General features: G+C 35.9%; 2 protein-coding genes across 3 annotated transcripts in view; both read right to left on the bottom strand.

Moving 5' to 3' along the window:
- Positions 1 to 277: 277 nt before the first annotated feature.
- LOC122297491 lies at positions 278 to 3848 on the bottom strand. 2 transcript variants are annotated; one of them, XM_043107562.1, is made up of 8 exons: positions 3210 to 3848; positions 2922 to 3071; positions 2647 to 2802; positions 2457 to 2543; positions 1936 to 2046; positions 1536 to 1799; positions 1065 to 1411; positions 278 to 916 (listed from the first exon to the last, which is right to left on the bottom strand). In XM_043107562.1, the coding sequence occupies exons 1-8, from the start codon at positions 3745 to 3747 to the stop codon at positions 308 to 310; spliced, it is 2262 nt and encodes a 753-aa protein (XP_042963496.1). In that variant the 5' UTR covers positions 3748 to 3848; the 3' UTR covers positions 278 to 307. The 2 variants fall into 2 exon arrangements, with proteins under 2 accessions (XP_042963496.1, XP_042963495.1); XM_043107561.1 differs by having other exon boundaries at positions 2457 to 2561; positions 3210 to 3847.
- Positions 3849 to 9369: 5521 nt separating this feature from the next.
- LOC122297489 overlaps positions 9370 to 26854 on the bottom strand; it is a 45957-nt gene continuing 28472 nt past the window's right edge. Inside the window, exons 3-8 of the mRNA XM_043107559.1 lie at positions 11756 to 11917; positions 11545 to 11637; positions 11364 to 11471; positions 10925 to 11188; positions 10476 to 10822; positions 9370 to 10310 (exon numbers count right to left, since the gene is read on the bottom strand). Of these exons, the coding sequence (XP_042963493.1) occupies positions 9702 to 10310; positions 10476 to 10822; positions 10925 to 11188; positions 11364 to 11471; positions 11545 to 11637; positions 11756 to 11917 (1583 nt within the window). The 3' untranslated portion in view covers positions 9370 to 9701. The remainder of the gene's footprint in view (positions 10311 to 10475; positions 10823 to 10924; positions 11189 to 11363; positions 11472 to 11544; positions 11638 to 11755; positions 11918 to 26854) is intronic.

Here is a 26854-nt window from a genome sequence, read left to right as displayed (position 1 = left end):
AAAAAAAAAAACATACAAGAAGAATATAAAATAGGAACTTGATGATGAGAACCGGCAAGATCACCATCTTTCATCGATGGTAAAAACCGTCTAGGTTACATTGCATGAAACAGGAAGAGAAAGAGAATTACAATACAACATAAATTAATCATTCCTAATTCATACGGACATTAATATATATGGCAAACAAATTATATATATATTTTTTTCAAACACGTACACAACAACAGGATAACTTAATTCGATAAAAAAAAAAAAAATCGAAAAAGAGGAAAGATATGGAAGATCAAGTCGATATAATTATAATTTAGAGAACCACCTTGTAGCTACGTTGTGGCACTTTCTTAAAGGTGGTCCATATAAGATCAAAATAGAGTGGAAACTGTGCTACGGCAAAAAAAGTTATAGGCAGGCATGTCACTGTATACACTGGAAATGCCGCATATTTTAACTTATCCTTTAGCACAAAGAAATGTCCAGCGCAGAATGAAAGCAATATTGATGCTATGGAGACGAACAGCGATGTTAAACCCACCAAGAGCTTCCTCGGCAAGTCTCTCCCAAAGTCTCTCTCTTGGTACCTTGATGTTAAAATGGAAAGGAACATTATCAACGAAGTGACAGAGAAGGAGAGCGCAACGAGTGATGAGATGGCGAATACGTCAAATGCCGGTTGGTTTTCGAGCGTCGGGGTGCCACTATCCTGCTTGATGCCTCCGGGGAATGTGGAAGCCGTCGAGAAGGCAACAGTTGCAATGAGTGCAGCAACGACAGAGCAGGATTCAGAGGTGTTGGTTAGCCACTCACCACCGTTGTTTACTAGTTCCTGATGGGTTTCGGTGAACATGTCCTTCGCTGTTTTGCCCGCCTTGTTGCAACGGGGGAAGAAATGGGGTGGCATGGAATCCTTGACAAACTGCTTCAACCCAAGCATTCAGTATATATAAGCATATATCAATATAAATATGTCTAAAAAGAAAAGAAAAAAAAAATAGTACTAAATGACGATTAATACGGCATGCAGGTAATTCTTTCAAAGCTGATCTCTCGTAGTACGTACGTACCTCATACCACTTGATTTCCCATTGCATTTGTAAGGCAGCCCCGGGAATGAGCCAAGGCTTATAGTCTCCAAGCTTTGCCGCGAGATGCAAGGCACTGTTCCCGTCTTTATCCACTTTCCGGAACACGCTGTCAACCAGGATATTTCTTTTATGCAAGTATCTATACACATGTGGTTGCCTGTTCTCCACTGCCAACAGCACTATATTCTTCTTGTCCACATTCATGTCGTGTATGGCAACTGGAAAGAGTTCTAGAATTTTATCCACGATTTCAGTGACACCATTTTTAGCTGCAATTAATATGGCAGACTCCTTCTTTGGCGGCTCATGAATTTTTTTGTCCGTCACTGCATATATGCCATGCACCAACGTCATACGCACATATATACCAAGTCATGAGTGCTTCACGTAATTAATCTGAAAGAACTAGGAATTAATTAGGATCGATAAGCTGGGATTATAGATATATACTTTCTCCACCCATATTGTCAAAGACGACTTGGCCCCCAGCTTCTTGATCAACATTATAAGGCTTTGTATCCTGTTGATAATCATCTTCATGTTTGGTCGATGTCGTATAACTTAGCTTTGCTGCAGCAAATACATTCGGGTCCGCCCCGCCGGCTGGGTAACTATCCTCGTATGTTTTGGTGTGTATTAGAATTTCGTTCATGACTTGAACGGACCATGTGTGCTTTTGTTTCTTATCATGCATCTTTCTTATCGTGTTAGATCCTAATTACCATTAACATACAAAATAAACAAATGTCATATATATATATATATTAGAAACAAATGCCAACAGGGTAATTAATTAATTTGCGAATTAAACTAATTATATATATTAACTATCGGCTGCTAGCATACATACCTAGTCCAAGGATGATCAGCATTGCCTTGGATGCAAACTTGACAAATTCAAAACAGGTGTCATAATTAGCTGGAAATAACCGATCTCGTTCCCGAGTTCCATGATGATGATCTGTAGCTTAAGCAATATTTATGCACCAATACTTAGGAATATATAAGACTAGGGCTTGGGATCAAGCTCTCCGAACCCGGCCGGGACAAAATAAGCACATCAAGTACTCAGCTCTATAGTATTTATTGTTGTCCGTATAAATATTTTAAAAATCATCAAATGAGTAACAAAATGTGTCGGATAACAACTTAATATATATGAGTTATCTTTTATGAAAAATAATCTTTACAAACTCTAAATAGATAAGTCTCGTAAAAATCTTTATAAAAAAAGGGCTCTACTTGAAAAAAAAAAAAAAAAAGTGAAAAAAAGGCTTTAAAGGTTTTATTGGTCAATTGATCAGCTTAATCATAAATTGCTTTCAAACACATATATAATTTGATAGATAGTATATATCCAATGTTGCTTACTTGCATTACTACCATGGGCTATAATTGACTGATTTGTTGCGTTCTCTGGATCTGATGGCTTTGATCTATCCTTTGTTCTAGGAACAACTGGGGAGAGGGAGAGAGCTGGGATCATTCAGACATGATATTCTCGTCACAATATTGCGATGTTTGAATGCAAAGTAAAAATTAAAATACTCGTTTAACATACCAACATGAGCCATATTCCAGAACAATCGAAAGAAGTTGATGCACGTCCTGTAGTTCTCTGGATAATTCGGATTCTTTTCCTCTTTACGACTCTTTATTATTGCCGGTGGCCTCTGATCATCTTCATGTTCATGCGTCAGCTCATCAACAAATATGCCTTCAAATTAAACAATAATAGGATTACACGCATGCACATATATCAGAAGATCAGTACGTGACGTTTATTTATAATAATAATGATGGAGGGATATTAGATATGTATGGATAGATAATTACTGTGATAGATGAGTTTGTAAAATCGTCCAAGGTGGCTACCGCTTCTGAAAGCAGAAGGCTTGGTGGCTAGCAGATGGAGAGGGAAGAATCCTTGCTCGTTCACACTGTCAACCAGCTTCGGATACAAGTGAACTATTTGAAATGCCAAATCTGTACGTACGTACATGATCACATAATATATATATATATATGTGTGTGTGTGTGTGCGTGTGTAGTTCAAAATGATCAAACATATATACATGTTAGTTACTATATAATAGATATAGTAATTAATTCGTATTCACTCACCAAAATACTCGCCATTAATGGCACAGTGAAGAATGGTGTCACCATCCTCCCTCTTGGCATATTTGTAGCCAATTTTGGCGCCCTGCTTGTTATCCTGATGAATGGTGTCACCATCCTCTGGCCTCTTGGCCTGCTTCCTATCCTGATCAACGCAGATTTTGTGGAGACAAAGGAAGGCTTCCTTTTTACCGTAGAGGGCAGCCAAGAAAAAAGGAGTCTCTCCTTCACAATTACGCTCACCCACCAATAACGGATCAACTTGTGCTATGAGCTTACACATGGGCAGGTTCCCCATTGCTGCAGCAGTATGCAGAGGGGTATTATCTCGCTCGTTTTTAGTTTTAACAGCCTCCTTGGCATGATTTATACGAGTAGACTGCATTAAATGTATAAGATCTGCGACTATTTCTTCTTGGCCATCGGAGACAGCTATGTGTAATGCTGTGTCCCCTGACCTCGTGATCTTGAGGTTGTGAGCATACTGTAATTCTTTCCGATACTTCTCCACAACTTTTTTCCATTCGGACTTCATCGCCATTCTGAACAACTCGCTCTTGAGATGCTCCAAATGCTCAGATTTATGTGATTCGTCCGGAGTACTAGCAGTAGTACTACTACTCTTTTGATCACTCGTTTCATGCTGATAAATTTTCTTGGAATCCATTAATTTTCTAGATAGTAATCAGCTCCTCATTATAGTCTATATATAATGATATGTATATATATATACATGACATCCTGATGATCATCTGGGATAGGCCCCAAAAGATCGATCACAGCTTGGACCTCAAGCGAAGAATATTGTTCCATGCACGGCACAGCTTGCAGTATGAATCATACCACTATTCAAGATTTTATTCTTTTAACAGTAGAAGTACTATGGTACGTTGTCAATCTCGATCAGTAGTTCAGAAGCTAGGATCGAACAAAATGATCGAGAAGAAGATCATGTAATAAATATTCTAAAAGAGAAAGCTCTACAACATTAAAGCCGAAGGTACTACGTACTACTGCCAGTGGTTTTTTTTATTAATCAAGTTTGTATATATATATTATATATATATAATATATATATATAAGGAGTAGTTCAAGTTATATCAGAAGTTCCTTTCCACTATCAATGAGAACAGTAGTAGAAGGTAAAATAGCTATGGAATGCGACCAATCACACTATTGGTTGCTGCATGCCCATTGCGCTATAGAATTAATAAATTGATTTTGAGACTGATTAATTTTTTTAAATCACCATCCTTTATGAGAATTTAGGATAAGTGCTATGTCGTAAGAGATGTGAGAGATTTGCCCGTCTAAGGATGATCATTGAATGGCTGAAATTACAATAAGATCAGAATCACCTTCAATTGTGACATCTGAAAACTGTAAGTGCTTTGTCATATTAATAGCAAGTTTAGCTGGGAGTGCTTCTGCTACTAATGGGATTGTTGAGCCAATTTTCTCTACCCATATTTCTATTGCATTCCCTTTTGAGTTGCGACTTACCGCAGAAGTCCATGAAGATGAATTCGTGATTGCTCCATCGAAGGAAATGCTAGTGGTTATTTATATTTATTGTTTCTTTAACCTACTTTACATGTTCTTAATTAACCGGCCTTTCTTTGGGGGCCGGGTGGGAGTCCTTATAATCGTTTTTTTTTTTCCTGGTATATAATATTATATGTTCCTGAAAAGGAATTGAATATTCTACCCGAATTTGGTAGTACTACATTAATTCTGATCAACAATGTGTATTTATAATGACCTGTACTCATGCACGCATAAGATTGGTTAGGAAATCTGAAGTACTATAGATCATTGACTAGATAAAAATATATATGAATATATATTGGTACTATATATAGGTTCTGCATAGGCAAGCAGGCTATAATCTATATATATACTTTGAAAAAACCTCCAGAATGTTTGGCCGCTAGTGGTACTGTGTTCTTTAATTGTAACACGTAATCTGTAAAGCAAAAGTGAGATAAAGCTAATCAGATCAAAGCAAAAGTAAAATGAAAAGAGTGTAATTAAAGAGATGCTCTCGGCAATATGTAAGCGTACAAATCTTGATCATGTTAATCTGGTGAAAAAAGATGACAGAAAAATAAAATAAAATAAGAAATTTAATCACACGATATCGAAATTTACTTGATTAAGCAATAATGTACCTATATCAATGGAGCTCATGTAAATGATTTTATTATCTGGAAAAATGACAAAACATACTTTAGGGGCGAAATATACTATTGTAGATGATCATACTGTTCATAACAAACACATATAGGATTGTAATGTAGAAATCCCAATTTCATAATTAATAGGTTATTCGCTCGAGTAAACTCTCTGCCTAAACTTTTCTTGAGTCACAGACAGGGTCAAAAAGTTTTTCCGGGATTGTTGCCCCCATATACATCCACGTATCAGCCTAAGCGTAATTGAAACTCCACAAAAAATCTTGATGAAACCTTTTCAGGTCAAGTCATCAAATTAGGCCATCATAAGAATAAATCAAGCTCAATAAACCCAATAGTTAAAACCCCAAAATGTAATATTGTTATGTTCTGATAAAGTAATATATACACTACAAGAAAAAAATTATTTGTGACAAGTTATTTGATTATTTGATGTGAGAATGTACTGATTTTGATAAAAAGTTGTTATTTTCAGCATAAAATATAGATAGCTAAATATAAGTATTTTTCTTGCAGTGATAGTCATGTACTTAAGACTAGAAGTCTGCAAGTTAATCCATATTGCCATGATCTGCCACACATTTTTTTTTTCCCAAATAAAAAGGATAGGAGTGGTTAATTGGAGTTGGCTTTCTTATTTGGGTACGATTATAGTAACACTCTATCAAGCAAACACGAGGGCTTATGATTTTTATGGGCCTAGACAATAGAGAGCCGCACACACTCCCTCAAGCCAAGTTTGGGCCATAGTTTATACCTTAATCTTATTAGAAATTTCAATAAACCTTTAGGCGGTTTTAAAACCAATTATCTAAGATAAATCTATATTCAAATTTGATGCAGGGGATCCAAGTCAGATAATGCTGAACTATTAGATTGCACATTAATGGCGTTGAACTACCTCAGAAGGCATATCAGCACAAGTACAGTAGGAAATAGTAATTTTTCATTAATTTGGGATTGTTTTGAGTATGTATCGATATTTGGGCCATAACTTTGGCTATGTGTATCAGATTCGCATATATAACTCCAATTCGAAAAACTCTTTTTGGTGTGCATGCCATGGCTACTAAGTTACTTTGGTATCCATCATTTTCGAGTCCAAAATCAGTTGCTTTCCCCTTCAAACCTCCAATTTTAAATATTTTTCACCTTTTATGGTAACATTTTGTTTCAAATTTCCTCTTTATTTATGTATTTATTGAGAATTTTCTATTTTTGGTAAAATTTTGATATTTTTGAATTTACAGCCATTCCAATCTGGCTTGTGGGTTTGGTTAGAGAATTCTTGAGTTTTGATAATTTTCAATTGCGTACAGATTTCTTTTTTCTATATTTTGGGCGAATCTCTTGTCTTATTTGCTTTGATTATCTTTTGAAACTAGCTGTTAGGATGAATTTTAATTCTATCCAGCATCAAAATTCGAATCTAAAACTCAATAAAAACCACTTCAAATACTTAATCCAAAAACATTAAAGGACCAATACGGGTCCATGAGATGGTAATATGTCACATGAAATCTAGGAAGCCTAATGTCTGTTTGTGGGCTTGATTCATATTGGTTCAAGGCTTGTTTGCACTAACATTAAGTCTCTTTCCTCTCCTGAGCTCATCTCAATTTATCTCAAACTAATCATTAATAGAACTTACTACTTTTTTAATTTTTTATAAAAAAATTAAAACATATATTTACCTATTTTATATCATACATTCAAACACAACTCAATAGATTCGTAAAATCTACTCAAACATCTTAACTCACTATTATTTATAGATCAACTTAGATCATCTGAAATTACCTCAGCACCCAAACGCAACCAATATTATTAAGTCTCTTTCGTTTGTTGTGCCAATATTGTTACCAAGCCTTGTAATCCATCATTGAAAAGTTTGATCTATAAGCAATTTTTTCTTTCCTTCTCGATCTTGGAGGTATGCCATCTAAGAAAATAACCAATGCCTTTCTCTCATTTCCCATGTATCGATCATGTCTCACCTGTAATCACAATTATATATAATTTTAAAATGTACAAGTTTTGCATACTCTCTAATTTGATAAAAAGAGACATTAAAAAATGATAGCATAGCCACGGGCCCAAAACGATAAAGAACTACACATGAGAGAGTCCAAGAGTTGAGTTTTCTTAAAGGAAAAATATAGTTGCAAGCACAATTATGCACTAATCTGTGTATCAATATAATGTGATCGGTTAAAAAATAGATCTTACTGAAAACAATGTTAATTTAAATTTTAAGTATGAATAAATCAGTATTGGTATACAGATTAATACGCAACTGTACTTATATGTAACAAAACTCTTAATTGAACAAAAATTTTATATATAGTCATTTTTATATATTCCTTTATACATTCGTGATATTATTGAGAAATGGCATAGTCCCACTGCCACATGCATGTTTTTGAACGCCACATCTAGCCAATTTGAGCCTAGGGTTAATTGGGCAGAAGGGCACCGCCACCTGCTACCTCGTTTTGCCCAAACCCATATATATATACATATTACAAAATAATTTTTTAATAAAAAGATGTCATTTTATCTTACCCTTTGTTTTTAAATAAAATTGTCATTTTATCTTACATTTTGTTTTTAAATAAAATGAGGCGGTTTCTTACTAGATTTTATTTAAAGGGTAATGATACACTTATCACCCTTTTACCATTATTTTATCACTTATATATAGTGTATTTATTTTTTTATCATTTTCTTTTAAGTATTTTTTTAACATCCTTAGCCATTAAGAAAAAATTTTAAAAATATATAATTTTAGTGATAGTCACTTGCTTAATCATTAAGTAAAAAAAATTTTTAAAAAATAAAAAATAAAAAAAAGTGGTAAAAAAGTGGTAAGGCTATCATTATTCTTATTTAAAACCTCTCCCCCTCCTCACCACAACACCCCCCCCGCCCACTTTCTCTTCCGGCGGGGGGCATCGTTCTCTTTCTTTCCCTCTCTCTTTTCTCTCTGTCACCAATGCCATCGCTGGTCACTCACCTCATCCCTAGTCTCTCCTACTCTATCCTTGTTATTGTAGTAACTTGCCCCCACTCAATCCAGATATCTCTCTATTTCTCAATGAGTGATCAGTGCGTTGGTGGGCTGCTAGACGTGGCAATATCGTTGGTGGTGGGTGTTAAATCTTTAATCAAGAAGATGAAAAACTTTGTGTGTATTGAATTATCTAAAAACAGAGTACAATATAATATGTGCTCTTATATACAAGCCAATTGAGCAGGAAAAAATAATTTTAAAACTAAGTGAACTAACAAAACTTAGTCCGTAAGTGGACTAACCAGATTTAACTAATGCCACTTCTAATAGTGGGAGAACGCGGGCCGGGGGGGGGGGGGGGGGGGGGGGGGGGGGATTAAGAGACCGAGGGCCAAACTTTCCTATGGGCGGGAGCAACGATGCTCGTTAGACTTTCAAATATTCAAGCCTTACTAGTTATCTTAATTACCTTGAAATCAACGATGGTAAAGAATGGAATTATATATATAGCATTGATAAATACCAGCTTCTTTGGTAACTTTTCAAAAGTACTATATATATACATGCGAATTAGTCTTAAACGGCAGTATCTCCAATTGCTTGATCGAATTAGATCGTATATATAGTTTTGAAGATCAGAGATAAACGTGATATCATGTGAACCCTACGTTAATATAATTCACATTGTCCATATACGTTAAGATTTTCGGATAGCACATAAACCCCAAACAAATATTTAGAAAAATGTTTTAGCTAGAAAAAGATCTCACAAGAATAAAGTTATAAACTCACGTTACTTTTATAGCAAAGTAAATCTAATGTATTATACGAAATCACGTCAATTCAATTCGTATAGGTAGCACTTGTCAAATATTAAATGATGTTTATCTCTTTTTGCATTGATACAATATGGTAATTAAGTTATCATGTATCATGATGCAGCCCAATGATGAAATTCCCAAAACTGATCATCAAAGATATGAAATTAATTACTTAAAGAAGAAAAAATAAAATACAAGAAGAATATATAGGAACTTGATGATGATGAGAACTGGCTAGATCACCATCTTAATTTCATGAATGGTAAAAACCGTCTAGGCCGGATACATTGCATGAAACAGGAACAGACACAGAATTAAAATACAACATAAATATTTAATCATTCCTTCATACGGATAATATGCATGGCAAACAAATTATTTAGTTGTCAAACACGTACACAACAAGAGGATAACTAAATTAGATACAAAAGAAAAAGAAAAAGGAAGATCAAGTCGATATAATTATTTAGAGAACCACCTTGTAGCTACGTTGCGGAACTTTCTTAAAGGTGGCCCATAAAAGATCAAAATAGAGTGGAAACTGTGCTACGGCAAAAAACGTTACAGGCAGGCACGTCACTGCATACACTGGAAATGCCGCATATTTTAAATTATCCTTTAGCACAAAGAAATGTCCAGCACAGAATGAAGCCAACATTGAAGCTATGGAGACGAACAGCGATGTCAAACCCACCAAGAGCTTCCTCGGCAAGTCACTCCCAAAATCTATCTCTTGGTACCTTGATGTTAAAATGGAAAGGAACATTATCACGGAAGTGACTGAGAAGCAAAGCGCAACGAGTGATGAGATAGCGAATACGTCAAATGCAGGTTGGTTTTCGAGCGTCGGGGTGCCAGTATCCTGCTTGACGCCTCCGGGGACTGTGGAAGCAGTGGCAAAGGCAACAGTGGCAATGAGTGCAGCAACGACAGAGCAGGATTCAGACGTGTTGGTTAGCCACTCACCACCGTTTTTTACTAGTTCCTGATGGGTTTCGGTGAACATGTCCTTTGCTGTCTTGCCCGCCTTGTTGCAACGGGGGAAGAAATGGGTTGGCATGGATTCCTTGACAAACTGCATTAACCCAAGCATCCAGTATATATAAGCATATATCAATATTATATATCTAAAAGGAAAAGAAATAGAAAAATAGTAAATACTAAATATTGAAGATGAATTAATAGGGTATGCATGCAGGTATACGTAATTCTTTCAGCTGATGATCTCTCTCGTACGTACCTCATACCACTTGATTTCCCATTGCATTTGTAAGGCAGCCCCGGGAATGAGCCAAGGCTTATAGTCTCCAAGCTTTGCCGCAAGATGCAAGGCACTGTTCCCGTCTTTATCCACTTTCCGGAACACGCTATCAACCAGGATATTTCTTTTATGCAAGTATCTATACACATGTGGTTGCCTGTTCTCCACTGCCAACAGCACTATATTCTTCTTGTCCACATTCATGTCGTGTATGGCAACAGGAAAGAGTTCTAGGATTTTATCCACGATTTCAGTGACACCATTTTTAGCTGCAATTAATATGGGAGACTCCATCTTCGGCGGCTCATGAATTTTTTTGTCCTTCACTGCATGCCATGCACTAACGTCATTATACGCACGTATATACCAAGTACTCATGAGTGCAGCATGTAATTAATTATAAGCTGGGATTATATATAGATATATACTTTCTCCACCCATATTGTCAAAGCCGACTTGGCCGCCAGCTTCTTGATCAACATTGTAAGGCTTTGTATCCTGTTGATCATCATCTTCATGTTTGGTCGATGTCGATGTCGTTGGCTTTGCTGCAGCAAATACATTCGGGTCCGCCCCGCCGGCTGTGTAACAATCCTCGTATGTTTTGGTATGTTTTAGAAGTTCGTTCATGACTTGAACGGCCCATGTGTGCTTTTCTTTCTTATCACGTATCTTTCTTATCATGTTAGATCCTAATTATCATAAACATACAAAATAAACAAATGCCAAAAATATATTAGAAACAAATGCCATATCTATATATATAATTAATAATGCGGCAGAGCCAACAGGGTACGTAATTAATTAATTTCCGAATTAAACTAATTATATATATTAATTATAACTGCCAGCTACTAGCATACATACCTAGTCCAAGGATGACCATCATTGCCTTGGATGCAAACTTGACAAATTCAAAGCAGGTGTCATAATTAGCTGGAAATAACCGATGTCCTTCCCGAGTTCCACGATGATCTGTACGTAGCTTAAGCATTTATGCCCCAGTACTTAGGCATTTATGCACCAGTTCTCGTACAAAGTTGCTTACCTGCATTATTACTACCATGGGCTATAGTTGACTGATAATTTGTTCCGTTCTCTGCATCTGATGGCTTTGATCCATCCTTTGTTCTGGGAACAACTGGGGGGAGGGGGAGGGGGAGAGGGATCATCATTCAGACAATATGATATTCTTGTCACAATATTGTGATGTTTAATTTGAAGGCAAAATAAAAAATAAAAATACTCGTTTCACATACCAACATGAGCCATTTTCCAGAACAATCGAAAGAAGTTGATGCATGTCCTGTAGTTCTCTGGATAATTCGGATTCTTTTCCTCTTTACGACTCTTTATGATTGCCGGTGGCGTCTGATCATCATCGTATTCATGTTCATGCGTCAGCTCATCAACAAATATGCCTTCAAATTTAACAACAATAGTATTACACGCATGCACGGTAATTGTTATGCTCTATAGACGTACGTACGTACGGTTACCGATAAAGAATATCTACTAATTAATATATATCAGAAGATCAGTACGTAACGTTTATTTATAATAATAATGATGGAGGGATATTGGATATGTATGGATAGATGCTTACTGTGATAGATGAGTTTGTAAAATCGTCCAAGGTGGCTACCGCTTCTGAAAGCGGAAGGCTTGGTGGCTAGCAGATGGAGAGGGAAGAATCCTTGCTCGTTCACCATGTCAACCAGCCCCGGATACAAGTGAACTATTTGAAATGCCAAATCTGTACGTACGTACATGATCACATAAAATACATACATACATACATACATACATACATACATATATATATATATATGTAGTTCAAAATGATCAAACATATATACATGTTAATTTAATTACTATATAATAGATATAGTAATTAATTAATTAGTATTCACTCACCAAAATACTCGCCATTAATTGCACAGTGAAGAATGTTGTCACCATCCTCCCTCTTGGCATATTTGTAGCCAATTTTGGCGCCCTGCTTGCTATCTTGATGAATGGTGTCACCATCCTCCCTCCTGACCTGCTTCCTATCCTGATCAACGCAGATTTTGTGGAGATAAAGGAAGGCTTCCTTTTTACCGTGGAAGGCAGCCAAGAAAAAAGGAGTCTCTCCTTCACAATTACGTTCACCCACCAATGATGGATCAACTTGTGCTATGAGCTTACACATGTGCAGGTTCCCCATTGCTGCAGCAGTATGGAGAGGGGTATTATCTCGCTCGTTTTTTGTTTTAACAGCCTCCTTGGCATGATTTTTAGGAGTAGACTGCATTACATCTATAAGATCTGCGACTATTTCTTCTTGGCCATCGGAGACAGCTATGTGTAATGCTGTGTCCCCTGACCTCGTGATCTTGAGATTGTGGGCAGACTCTAATTCTTTCGTATACTTCTCCACAACTTTTTTCCATTCGGACCTCATCGCCATTCTGAACAACTCGCTCTTGATCTGCTCCAAATGCTCAGATTTATTTGATTCGTCCGGAGTAGCAGTACTACTGCTACTCTTTTGATCACTCGTTTCAAGCTGATCAATTTTTTTGGAATCCATTAATTTTCTAGATAGTGATCAGTTCCTCATTATAATCTATATATAATGATATGTATATATATATATATACAGATCCTGATGATCATCTGGCCTGGATAGGCCCCAAAAGATCACTTGGACCTCAAGCGAAGAATATTTTTCCATGCACGTCACAGCTTGCAGTATTATGAATCATACCCCATATATATTATATATAATATGCTTGCTTTTTACACCACTATTCAAGATTTTATTCTAATTTTAACAGTAGAAGTACCATGGTGGTCGATCTCGATCAGTAGTTCAGAAGCTAGGATCGAACGAAACGATCGAGAAGAAGATCATGTAATAAATATTCTAAAAGTGAAAGCTCTACAACATTAAAGCCAAAGGTACTACTACTGCTAGTGGTAATTTATATTTATTCTTTCTTTAACCTACTTTACATGCTCTTAATTAACCCTTTCTTGCCGTGAAGCTTTAATGTGATGAATTGAATTTCAGGAATGTACAACTGGAGGGTGATGCTTTATCTGTTGTGAAAGCTGTTAATAGTCCAGAAGTGAGTTGGGAGTGGCATGGTCAATTGATTGAAGATTTTAAAGATGTCTTGAAGAACAGAAGGAGCTGGACAGTTTTGCATGTTAATAGAATTTTAAATAGTGTTGCACATAGCCTTGCAAAAATTGCTTTAATTGTAAATGAAGAGAGAGTAGTCTGCATGGAGGACCATCCTCAGGAGATTCTTAATTAGTGTGTAAACTTTGTTAAGCTGTGTAAATCAGTTAATACATGAACACAACATACAGGTTTTACTTCAAAAAAAAATTAACCCTTCCTTTGGGGGGTGGGGGTCCTTATAATAATATTTTCTTTTCTGGTATATATATAATATATATGTTCCTGAAAAGGAATTGAATATTCTATACCAATTTGGCAGTACATTAATTCTGATCAACAATATATAATTTTGATCAACAAATAAACTTTTAAAAATACAACATCTTAATATATATTTCAGATTTTTAACGATAATGTTTCATGAAATAATATTCATCTATTATTATTTTTATAATTAAATATTTAGAATTTATTTGCTTCATATAAACTATCAAGTGATCTTTGAGATCTTTCATTCTAGTATGTAAGCTAGTTTACTAAGTTTCATATAAACTCTAGATATTTTCGTGTGACACCCTGACTCCCACATATGGAAGTGTGGAAATCATGACGTCGGGATGATGACAATACGGGTCACGCATCCCAACGATAAGTGCCAAGTGTGTGTATATACAAAAAGTGTACAGCAAAATATTAATGCAGCGGATAAATTAAATAAGTCAACTAAGTACCAGAATTTTAAATATAAGTTTACCAAAATAAAAGTAGTACAGAAAAGAATTATATAATTATCCTGCAAAATATAACATAAAGGGGAAAATACAAAAATGAGTGGGAAAATAAATCTGAATACACGAGTGCAATCTCAGGTCACTCCTCTAGCGGAGCCAGAGCCAAAGCCTCAGGCTCGACGTCCTCATCTGCATCAAAGTCTATGGTTCCATAAAACAAAACTGCAGGGTATCGAATATCGTGAGATTGTGAATATCAGTAAGTAATCACCTAAACAAACCAAGAGATAAAAATATATTAATACATCCAACAAACATGTGTGCACATGACGAAACACGTATGTGACCCAAAACTCTCATTTGACCCAAAACATGCCATGAATAATATTTACAATTTTTTCAAAAAATGACCCAAACATAAACCAACCATTTTCCCAAAAAATAGTGCTCGTATCTATTAAATCATAAACCGCTATTTTCTCAAAAAATGGTCCAACATAATCATTTATTGGACATTGTAGGGGAGAATTGCAGGCGTGACTCTACCACCATCCCTACTGCGTGCACCGTAGGCGAGAATCACAGTCGGGACTCTATCACCGTCCCTGCTTACCACCATCCCTACACCTCATTTTTCTTCTCTTTCATTCATTTTCAAACATACCCAAAAATCCTCTCTCACATGAAAACCCATTTTTCATTTACAACACATGAATATGCATGCAATAATGCAATGAAAATCATGACACCAAACACAACATAAAATCACCCAAGCGTAATTCATTTCAATAAATAATCCCATCCACCAATCCAACCCGACCCCCATACTCCTCGGATTCAAAGTTCGGCACAACCAACTAGACTGCAAAAAATATGTTAGTACAAACATATATTCAAATCTCATAAAGTTCTTTAAAAAATTACTTACAGTGATGAATATAATTTTTGAAGGATCAAGGAGGCGCAAAAGGTGGCGGCACAACAACATAATAGTATTTTTCAAACTTTGCTTGTGAGTCTCAAAATGCTAAATTTTGAACGGGGACAAACAAAAACTTAGGCTGGCTAGGGAAGGGTTTAAAGATCTTGGTGAAGCTAGTGGTGGTGGTCGTTGGCCGTGGGTGGCAGCATGAGCGGCAGTTGAAGGCCAAAAAGTTCAAATCGAAAATGGAGTTAGAGAGGTTTCAACGATGGCAAATTAGAACGGAGGAATGGTGGGCTAGGTAGATGGGAGGTCGCTGGTGATGTGGTGAGAAAATGGTGGCCAATGGTGGCGGCACGACGGTGCGCGAGCTCAAGGAAGCTGCGTCTTCCAGCCGTGCTTGAAGGAAATTGGCGGCGCAGGAGGGGCTGAAACTGGAGGGGTGAGGTTGCCAGTTGGTGGGAAAGGAGATGAGAGTGACAGCGAAGGCAATGGGCGACGCAAAAACACCCAACCCGAATGGGTTTCACACGGCCAACAGAGAGAGAGAGAGAGAGAGAGAGAGAGAGAGAGAGAGAGAGAGAGAGAGAGAGAGAGAGAGAGAGAGAGAGAGAGAGAGAGAGAGAGAGAGAGTGGGGAAGGAAGGCAGGGGTGGGGGAGGTCACAGAAGAGTGGTGGAGCTGGTGGGCTGGGTGGTGACGCCTGACGGTGGCGCACGGCAGGGCTGGGTGGAGGAGAAGAAAATGCACGGTGAGGGAAAGAGAAAGATGCTGCATGGGAGGGCAAGGGGGGAGAAAAAGAAAGAAGAAAAGAAAAAAGAAGAAAAAGAGAAAATAGAAAAAGAAAAAGGAAATGAAAGGAAGGAGATCCAGTCTTTTCAACTCGGGGTCTCAAAACTGATCATACAAAAAGGATTTCAAAATAGTAATTTAAATAAAATAATTTAAACGCAGTAACTGAATGTAACTAAATAAAATAAAATAAAAAAATCCAACAATAAAAAAAAATAATTTAGAATAAATAGCAATTTAAATAATGAACAATATTTAATAATAAGAAACACATTAAATTCAATTTCACTGCTGGAAGTTGTAAAATAATACCACATAAATAATCTAAAATTTAAAATAAGAAAGTCCATAATCTTAATAAATGAAATGATTATTTAAGTAAAATTACACGTAAATACAAGGTATCACATTTCGTTTCATATTAAGCATATAATACTATAATACAGACTTTAAATAAGTTTTTTTCATGCTCAATGAAGTCTAGATGATAAAACCTATCAACTATTTTCCATATAGATCACCAACCTTAAATTATTTTTGTTGTATTTTTACTTTAGATTCTATATTAAGAAACCTAATATTGTATAATAAAAAATTTTAAAATTCATATTAATAAGTTTATTATTTCTCATAAACTTAGTTTTAATTTAATTTTGGTGAGACCGCACTCTGAAAATAAATAATATATAGAAATTATACAAAATTATGAGATTATAGTTAGGAAAAAAATTGGAGAGACATTTTTAAGTGAATTGAAATTTTATAAAATTTTGTAAAGTATATAGAGATTATAAATTTTTTTGGGGGTTATTTTCTATATTCATAAAATTAGGATTAAAAATTATAGTATATTTTGATTTTTCAAAAAAAAAATTTGGGTTTTTTTTTTTTTTGGGGGCCTCTCTTGGATACATGTAGGTCCCACTGCCTCTACTCATCACGCATACGATAATTGGTTAGGAAATCTGAAGTACTAGATCATGACTAGTTAAAAGCTGAAGTAGGAATATATAATGGAACTATATACAGGTTCTGCATGGGCCAGCAGGCTATATATATTATATACTTTGAAAAAGTCTTCAGAATTGTAACACGCAATCTGTAAAGAAAAAGTGAGATAAACCTAATCAGATCAAAGCAAAAGTAAAATGAAAACAGTGTAATTAAAGAGATGCTCTCGGCAACATGTATACATACAAATATTGATGAAAGTTAATCTTGTGAAAACGATGACAAAAAAATAAAATACATAAGAAATTTAATCACACGATATCAAAATTTGCTTGATTAAGCAATAATGTACCTATATCAATAGAGCTCGTATATGTAAATGATTTTATTATCTTGAAAAATGATAAAATACACTTTAGAGGCGAAATACATGACTGTTCTAGACAATCATACATATCATAACAAACACATATATAGGATTGTAATGTAGAAATCCTAATTTCATAATTATTAGGTTATTCGCTCGAGTAAACTCTCTGCCTGAGCTTTTCTCTAGTTACAGACCTGTGAAAAAGTTTTTCTGGGGTCGTTGGCCCCATACATCCACGCATCAGCCTAAGCATAATTGAAACTCCATAAAAGAATCATGACGAAACCTTTTTGGGTCGGGTCATCAAATCAGGCCATCATAAGATTAAATCAAACTCCATAAACCCAACAGTTAAAACCCCAAAAGGTAATAATGTTATGTTCTGATAAACTAATATATACACTACAAGAAAATAAATTATTTGTGATGAGTTATTTGTAATAAAAACGATTATTTGCGGCGAGAATGTACTCATTTTGATAGAAAGTTGTCATTTTTGGCATAAAATATAACTAGCTAAATATAAGTGTTGTTCTTGTAGTGATAGTCATGTACTTAAAACTAGAAGTTTGTAAGTTAATCCATATTGCCATGATCTGTCACACATCCTTTTTTTTTTTTTTCAAATAAAAAGCGTAGGAGTGGTTAATTGGAGTTAGCTTTCTTATTTGGGTATGATTATAGTAGCACTCTATCAAGCGAACATGAAGGCTTGTGACTTTTATGGGGCCTAGACAATAAAAAGCTGCAACGCTCCCTCAGATCAAGTTTGAGTCATAATTTAGACCTTAATCTTATTATAAATTTCAATAAATATTTAGGTGGTTAAAACCAATTATCTAAGATAAATCTATATTAAAGTCTCCTCTCTAGACTAGTTTTTCTAACTTGACCAGAGGTGGTGTTGTTGGGGCTTTTCTGTGAGTGGTTTTGTTTGAGTCCTCGTCTTTGGGAGGGGGGGGGGGAGTAAAGAAATAATGGATGGGTTGAAGGATCTTTAGGGTCAACTTCGGTTGATGGAGGAAGAGGAAGTCATTATTGATATTCCTGCAGGGAAGAATGTTGAAATTCAACAGAAAGGTGATAAGAGTTTGATTGGTACAGTTTGTTTGGATAGATATGTGGGTAAGGAAGTTATCTCAAACACAATGACAAAGATCTGGAGGGTTAGTAGCTAGGAGGGTAGTGTTTAAGGAGGTGAGTCAAAATGTTTTCATTATCACTTTTGCAATGCAGGCTGATAAGCAACGGATTATTGAGGGCAAGCCATGGCTGTTTGATAACAGTTTGTTTGTTATCCTCCCTTACGATGGATCTTTACAGTTTGAGAAGATCAAGTTTGAATATGAAGTTTTTTGGATCCAAATCCATAATTTGCCATTAGATTATATGAATAGGGAGTGTGCCATGCATATTAGAGGTACGATGGGTCGAGTTTTAGAAGTGGATGTAGCGAAAGATGGTATTAGATGGGGGAAGTCCCTGATAGTGAAGGTGGAAGTTCCATTATAGAAAGCAATTGGAGGGAGATCTCTTAATGTGAAGGGGAAGCAATTATGGGTGTATGTCAAATATGAAAAGCCCTCAAAAATCTGTTTTAACTATGGGTGGTTAGTTCATAGGGAGAGTGGCTATGAAAAAGAACATGAAGTGAAGGACAATGTTGCAAACCAGCAAAATCAGTTTGGCTCTTGACTACGTGCTAACAAGGTTTATAGACAAATATCTAATGTTTTTCCCATGGCAGAGGAAAAAGGCTCTGTTGGGTCTGATAAACATGGTGAGGAGGAAGGATTGGTGGGAAGTATTGATTACGGTGGGCCGGTGAAGGAAGTTGATCAGTGGCAGCGGAGAAACAGGGAAGAGGAAAGAGCTATTTGCATGGCAGAAATTTCAGGTCTATTAGTTTCGATAAGGAACTAACAGATTTTAAGCAGGGGATGAGGGGAACTTTTACAAATGGAGGGATAAAAGGGATACCAGATACATTCACTACAAAAAAAGGCTAAATTGGCGGCGTTTATAAGCACGGCGTTTGTTTATGCGCCAGTAGATATATAAATTTTCCGGCGAAGAATTTTTCCGCCAGTAAATTATTGAACTTCCTGGTGTTTAAATTTTTACGTCGGTAATAATTTATGGCGTTGGCGGCGTATATAACAACGCCGCTAATATAGTAATGATGTGCCGGGACATTAATGGCGTTGGCGGCGTTTATATTGTTACACTGGTAATAATATTTTTTTTTGTTGGCGTTTAAACAAATGCCAATAATTTATTAATTATACACCGTTATATTAACCGTGTTTGTCAGCGTTTCTAATATACCGGCGGTAATAACATATAAAATCAGCGGCGTTTCACAAAATGCCGACAATTGATAGAGTTTACGCCGACAAAGTATTGAGTTTTTCAACGTTTATATCGTTTAAATAAATGCTGGCCATTGGTTAATTTTACGCCGGCGTTTATATTGTTACGCCGGAAATAATTATATACATTGGCGGCGCTTATAAAATGTCAAAATTTGATCAATGAAACGCCGGTAAAACTATTATAGATTTATTGGTAATAAAATAAATAAAATAAAATAAAATAACTTATTTAAATGATACGAAAATACACCCAAAAATTGTGCAAGTCTCGTACAATATTTCTTTTGAAAACAATAGAGTCTATTATTTAAAATTTAATCTTTTAATATGGATCTTATATTTATTCTTTTTTTAAAAAAAGTGTGTGGTGCTTACAAACTTTATGATAAGATATGTTAAACATCATACTAAGATTCACAACTTCCAACAAGAGTAGTAAAAATAATGCATAATCCAACACTTCTCCTTTAATTTCATAATTCATCCTAATTCCAACTTAACAAAACATAGCAAACGTCGATATATGGCATAACCATAAATATAGTCTCAATTAAGGAAAGTTCTGAATACCACCAAAACAAAGCAAATGTCGATATATTGCAAATACCATAAATATAGTCTCAATTATAGTCTCACTTATAATCCCGACCCTCAATCATCGTCCTCTTCATTCTCTTCCTCTTCTTTATCTTCCTCTTGATCTTCTTCCTCTTTAGAATTTTCCTCTTCTTCATCTTTCTCTTCCTCTTCATTCTCTTTTCGATTTTGTCCTGAAGCCTGAATATAAATTCAAATGAGGGTCCAAAAATTTCAATAGAAGGTTGATTTATATCAACTAAACATATGTGGGGTGCTCACCTGTGCATGCACGAATGTGTTTACTAAGTTCCGTAATTCAGCTAATTCGTTACGCATTTTCTCAAACTCTTCCTTTGATACACCATCTTCTTGGTTTGAAGTCGGTAGTGAATGTTGACAAGTTTGCTTTGTAGGGGTTGGCCCAAAATCCAAACCACGCACACGTCCAGGCCGTTCTGGTCCCATGACTTTTGAATAAACATCATCTGATGCCCAAGTCATGGTTCCTCCAGACCCCATGTCTATAGAATTCGTGTCCTGTGTTAACAGTTCCTCCATCTCAACCTGTAATAGATAATAAAAAATACACATTATTCTTCATTTATAAATCCTTTAAAATTAAAAAAGTTATAAATTTGAAAATAAACATACCACTTTCTTCCTCGTGTCATCATTGTAGTGTGTGCCATCCTTTTTCTTATGGGTCTTGACAAACAACTGGGCTCGACTTGGCATTGCCCCAGTTGATTTTTTCTACGTCCAATATTTTAGATTAAACACATATATCGAAAACAAAGAACTAACAAATATTCAACAATAAATAAATATTAAATAAATAAATACCATATCATGGGCATATCTTACTAAACTTTTTGATCCTCTGCTATGAACAACCACTTGCTTCTTACGACACTCCTTGTTTTTATTACATTTGGACTGCAACATGTAAAATATTATGAGAATTATAATTAAAATAACTAGTTGGTTGACTTTATAAATCTATAATAGAAATACACGCATTGTTACCATATATTCTGGATCAAACCAGAGATTGGCCAACTCTGCTAGTTGCTTTAAGTCCACCATATCGGGACTTGCCCTTGCCACAACTTGTGCTGCAGATGTGTCTTTTTCATTAAGTAGCTTTTTCTTCAATTCATGCTTATAGTCTTTCCATTTCTTTCCCAAGTCCTTTAGTATCCATTTTTTGAATACATCCAATTTGTCATCAGGAACTTTAAACTTGCCCTATAGTCAAAATAAATTTACACAAGTGAGTAACTAGCTTTCTAACAAAATTTTCAAAATATACCTATTTAAATAATAATATTTAAATATGAAAAATCATATATACCTTTATAAGACCCCACGCTTCCTCCTTTATGGTTTTAGGTACTGACCTCCAATCTTTGTAAATTATCGGAACCAACTTATTACTTCTCGCTCTCAGACCACCAAACCTTACCACCTTTGAGTCTTGCTTTTTGATGGGCTGACCAAGATTGTTGAGCTCCATTTCAATTCTCTCCCCTTCTGGAAGATGCCAAATGTCATGAATAGAGTGCAATAATCTCTTTACTCGATCTCCATTACTATCTGCAAAAATAGATTTAGTTACAGTGTTAGTATTTCGTAAATCTGCAGTCATTGTGAAATAAATAATAAGTAAGAAAAACAAAAACATACCGACGATGATGAGAAAGCGATCTCCATTGTCAGAACACATCGACATTTTCTGCTTCCGAACTAGGTGCTATTGGTACAGATGTGCATGGCTCGGTCTCTCTGCTCATCTCCATGTGTGTGGATAGTTGGCCTCCCATTTGGCTCGATGTAGAAGGTTGGGTCCCTTGCTGGTAAGATGGTGATGGTTGGGAAGGACAATCTATAGAAGGTTGGGTCCCTTGCTGTGAAGATAATGATGGTTCTATAGGAGGTTGGGTCCCTTGCTGTGAAGATAATGATGGTTGGGAAGGACACTCTATAGAAGGTGGTGACTCCACCATCCTATCAACGGAAAGGGGTGGCCCATCGACAGAGGGTAATGAATGGGCTGCCCTATCAGATTGTGGCTCACTATGGACAGCTTGTAGTCTTGTAGATTGTCTTCGCAACTGTGGTATGGACATCTTTGCCTTCTTTTTTGGACCCATTGTACCTATACAAAAACAAATTTACATATATGCAAATCAATAGAAATAATAATATTTAGAGCATGATATGAGAGACTTATGTGATAAGAGATATCATGTTAAATAGTCTAAAATTATATATTTCTTACTCAACACTATTGGGGAGTTTCGATCGTCATTCCATCTATATCATTTCGTGTCCACACAACATCGTCAATACCGGGTTCAATAGCTTCATGGTTGGAAGTGTTAATACAATATTCGTTGACTAAATATTCATCCTCATCATCGTCAGTCACTTCCTCTTCACCAGTGTCATACACGTCTCTTGGTTTTGTCTTAACAACCACAACCCAATTTGGGCATCTTTCATCTGCCACATAAAATACTTGAGATACTTGGGAAGATAAAACAAACGGATCATCAGTTATCCGACTACCAGTGTGTACTAAATGAGAAAAATTTACAAGAGTAAAGCCAAACTCGTCCACCTTCAAACCTCTACCCCAAGCAAAGTCTGCCCAATCACATTTGAATAACACATATCGGGACCCATCATAATACATAACCTCAATTATGCGTGTTAATTGGCCATACCAAGCAGGGCCATCTTGATCAGTACATACACTAACACCACAATTCTGAGTTTTCTTCCCATTTTCATAATTCCTAGTGCGAAATTTTGTGCCATTAATGACAAATCGCTTAAATTCTTTGGCAACTTGCATGGGACCTTTAGAATGCATTACGACTTTATGGCCCAATTCACTTCTTCCATTGTCATCCATTTTCATTACCTGAAAGGTTGGATTATTAGCATTGATTAAAATGATGAAAAAAAGCTACAGAGGCATAATAAAATTGGTCTTAGGTGTAATCCTTACATAGTCTTGGAACCAATTACAAAATTGGTCTTCGTGCCTCTTCTGTAATTCATCATTCGATAAATGATTCCCATCAACTGTATTCCGTATTATTTCTAAGTGCATCCTATATATGTTCACGACATCACAAATGTATGTTATAATTACACAAATATAAATGAAACATAATTTGATTCGTACGTATTAAGCATTGCAACTTACATGCGGAATGGAGTGAAATCATCAGAGTTGAAGAGAATATAGCGATGTGCTTGGGTCCACGATGTAAAATCGAGTCGAACGTCAATTACTTTCCCTTTAGAATCATCTAGGTTTCTAGACGGTCTATTGAAAACCGTTTGAGCGGATTCTAAATAACGAGAACAAAATGTCAATAATTCCTCCAACAAATACCCTTCAGCAATGGAACCTTCTGGTGCAGCTTTATTACGCACATGAAACTTAAGTCGGTGTAGGTACCTGCCACATAAATCATTAGATGACTTTTACTATTTTTTTTTTTAAATCTCATTCAACTGATATTTATGTGTTTTTAATTCAATAACTATAGCATACCTTTCAACGGGATACATCCATCGATAATGAACAGGTCCTCCAAGCTTACATTCTGCAACTAAATGTACGGTTAAGTGCACCATAACCGTGAAAAATGATGGCAGAAATATCATTTCTAATTGGCACAATATGTAAGGTATTCTAGATTCCAATCGGTCCAAATCTTCAAGCCGCAATGTTTTGGAACAAATTCCCCTGAAGAATCCAGATAGCTCGATTAATGGTTCTATTACCTTCTTAGGTAATGACCCACGTAATGCAATTGGCAGGAGTTGTTGCATCAGTATGTGGCAATCATGACTCTTCATGCCCACTATAGTACGGTGTTGAAGCTTGACACAACGTGAAACATTTGAAGAATAACCGTCTGGTACTTTTACATTTTGTATAACCTTCAACAAGCCTTCTTTCTCTTTGTTACTCATTGTGAAAATAGCTGGAGGCAAATATGTCTTCTCTGCAGCTGTTATAACCGGTTGAAGTTGTGATCTCAAACCCATCTCTTGTAAGTCAAGGCGTGCCTTTATGCCATCATTTGATTTTGTATCAATATTCAACAGTGTGCCGACAATGTTATCCACCACATTTTTTTCTATGTGCATCACATCAAGATTATGACGTAATAAATTATCTTTCTAGTAAGGCAAACTAAAGAAAATACTACGTTTCTTCCATGAGTGTTCCTTAACATTAGTCGACCCCACAACTCTTTTTCTTTTACGATCTGTTCTATCATTGCAATTTAAATCATCTAACTGTTCTAAAATTTCATCAGGTGTTGGCATAGTAGTTGAAGGATCAATTTCTCGTGTCCCATCAAATGTTTTTGCCATCATTCTCCACCTATGATCACTTGGCAAGAATCGTCTATGCCCCATATAGGAAAACTTTTTTCCATGTTTCAGCCATCTAGATCGTGTGTTACCCATACAACAAGGACATGCTAAACGACCTTTCGTACTCCACCCAGACAAATCACCATACGCAGGAAAATCATTTATCGTCCACATTAAAACCGCCCGCATTGTGAAGATCTCTTTGGAGCAAACATCATAGGTTGGTGCTCCAACCTCCCATAATTCCTTTAATTCTGATATTAGAGGCTCTAAGTATACATCTATATTCATTGAAGGTGATGATGGTCCCGGTATAATCAACGATAGCATGAAACTTGATCGTTTCATGCACATCCAAGGAGGTAAATTGTAAGGTACCAACATAACCGGCCAAGTACTATAGGAAATGCTCATGTTTCCAAAAGGATTAAAGCCATCTGCAGATAAACCAAGCCTAACATTGCGGGGGTCAAAGGCAAAATCATCATGTTGTGAATCAAACGTCTTCCAAGCCATTGCATCTGCTAGATGCCTTAGTACCCCATCATTACTGCGGCCTATAGCATGCCATTTCATTTGTGAAGAAGTCTTCGATGACATAAAAAGCCTTTGCAACCTTGTCTTTAACGGAAACCACCGTAATATTTTGGCTGGACTTCTTTTACCTTTTCTAGACCTATCATCCATAGACTTTTTTTGCTTCCATTTTGACGCTCTGCATACCACGCATGTTTCCAGATTCTCATTGTCCTTCCAAAATAACATACAACCATTGGGACATACTAAGATCTTCTCGTATCCAAGACCTAACTCATTCATGTACTTCTTCACCTCGTACGTATTTTTAGGAAATGATGCTCCTGGTGGGAGCAACTCATTCACAAATTCAAGTAGTTCTGTGAATATGCTATTACTCAATCCACCCAAACACTTCATATTCCAGAGACGTACAATAGCACTAAACTTAGTATGTTTTGTGCACCCTTCATATAATGGTTCATCAGCATCTTTCAACATATTGTAAAATTTATTAACTCTTTCGCTAGAACCTTGTCAATTTTCATTTTGCACTCCAGCCTCTCCAGCATCCACACCTATTTCAGGCCCACCCTTCACTATTTCAAGATCAAACATGGGGAAAACATCATGTAACATGGTTGTCATCCCACTAGAGCCTTCATTTATTTGCTCATTATTATTTTGGGCATCAGTAGCATGGTAAGATGCCTCCCCTATTCTCTCCCCATGAGCATGCCAAATGGTGTAACCTTGAGAAATTCCATAGCTAATCAAATGATCATATACCATGTTGGGCATGAACATCTTATGTAATCCACATTTTCTACATGGGCAACAAATCGGCGAATCTGTATCACAATTCTCGCATGCAAACTTCAAAAAGTCATTGACACCATCGACATACTCTTGTGTATGTCGAGGTTTTTTCATCCAACTTCTATCCATAGCTTAACTATATAATAAATATGAAAACAAAATAGAATCAAAATGCAAGATCATCAATAATTTTAAACTTCGATTATAAATAGAATAAATTATAATACATGTTGAGATACGGATTGGGAGATGGTTTAATTAAACGATGGTGATGGTTTAAAGGCCTATAATAATTTCCTTCTAGAAGTAAGGTGTACTACATGGAGCCGACAACAAACAAATTAACAAGCACCAAAAGTTAACAATTTGAGAGACAAAGATTTCTCCCTCAACATGTATTAATGTTCTACTGTATTAAGACAAGAATATTATAAACATAATTTCTTTGGATTTTTCAGTTGCTTTCTTTGGATTTGGAGTCTCTAATTAATCAAGGCATGGTGGGCTTATCACATAAGCAGAAATTAATAGAGGAAGCTCTTATTCACTCATATGAAATTGCACTTGGTGGTGGGCGTTTTATATCTATGGTATTGCAAATGATGTTAAATCTATAAATCTCATTAAAGTGACAAACTTTCATCTTTACAATTCCAACATGAGCAAATGTTATTCATGTTGAAATTCGAATAAATTTAAAAAAAAAATCAACATTTTATTAA

The sequence above is a fragment of the Carya illinoinensis genome, chromosome 15, assembly GCF_018687715.1.
Source record: "Carya illinoinensis cultivar Pawnee chromosome 15, C.illinoinensisPawnee_v1, whole genome shotgun sequence".
In the NCBI taxonomy this organism is placed as follows: Eukaryota; Viridiplantae; Streptophyta; class Magnoliopsida; order Fagales; family Juglandaceae; genus Carya; species Carya illinoinensis.
The sequence above is the reverse complement of the archived record's forward strand: the minus strand, read 5'-3'. Positions and strand labels throughout refer to the sequence as shown.

Bases quoted from the DNA above. Each gene is read 5' to 3' on its own strand.
- LOC122297491 (XM_043107561.1), bottom strand. From the start codon at position 3,747: ATGGCGATGAAGTCCGAATGGAAAAAAGTTGTGGAGAAGTATCGGAAA. The intron at 3,072-3,209 runs GTGAGTGAATAC...ACGTACGTACAG, and splicing joins CATTAATGGCGAGTATTTTG to ATTTGGCATTTCAAATAGTT. The intron at 1,412-1,535 runs GTATATATCTAT...GCATATATGCAG, and splicing joins TGACAATATGGGTGGAGAAA to TGACGGACAAAAAAATTCAT.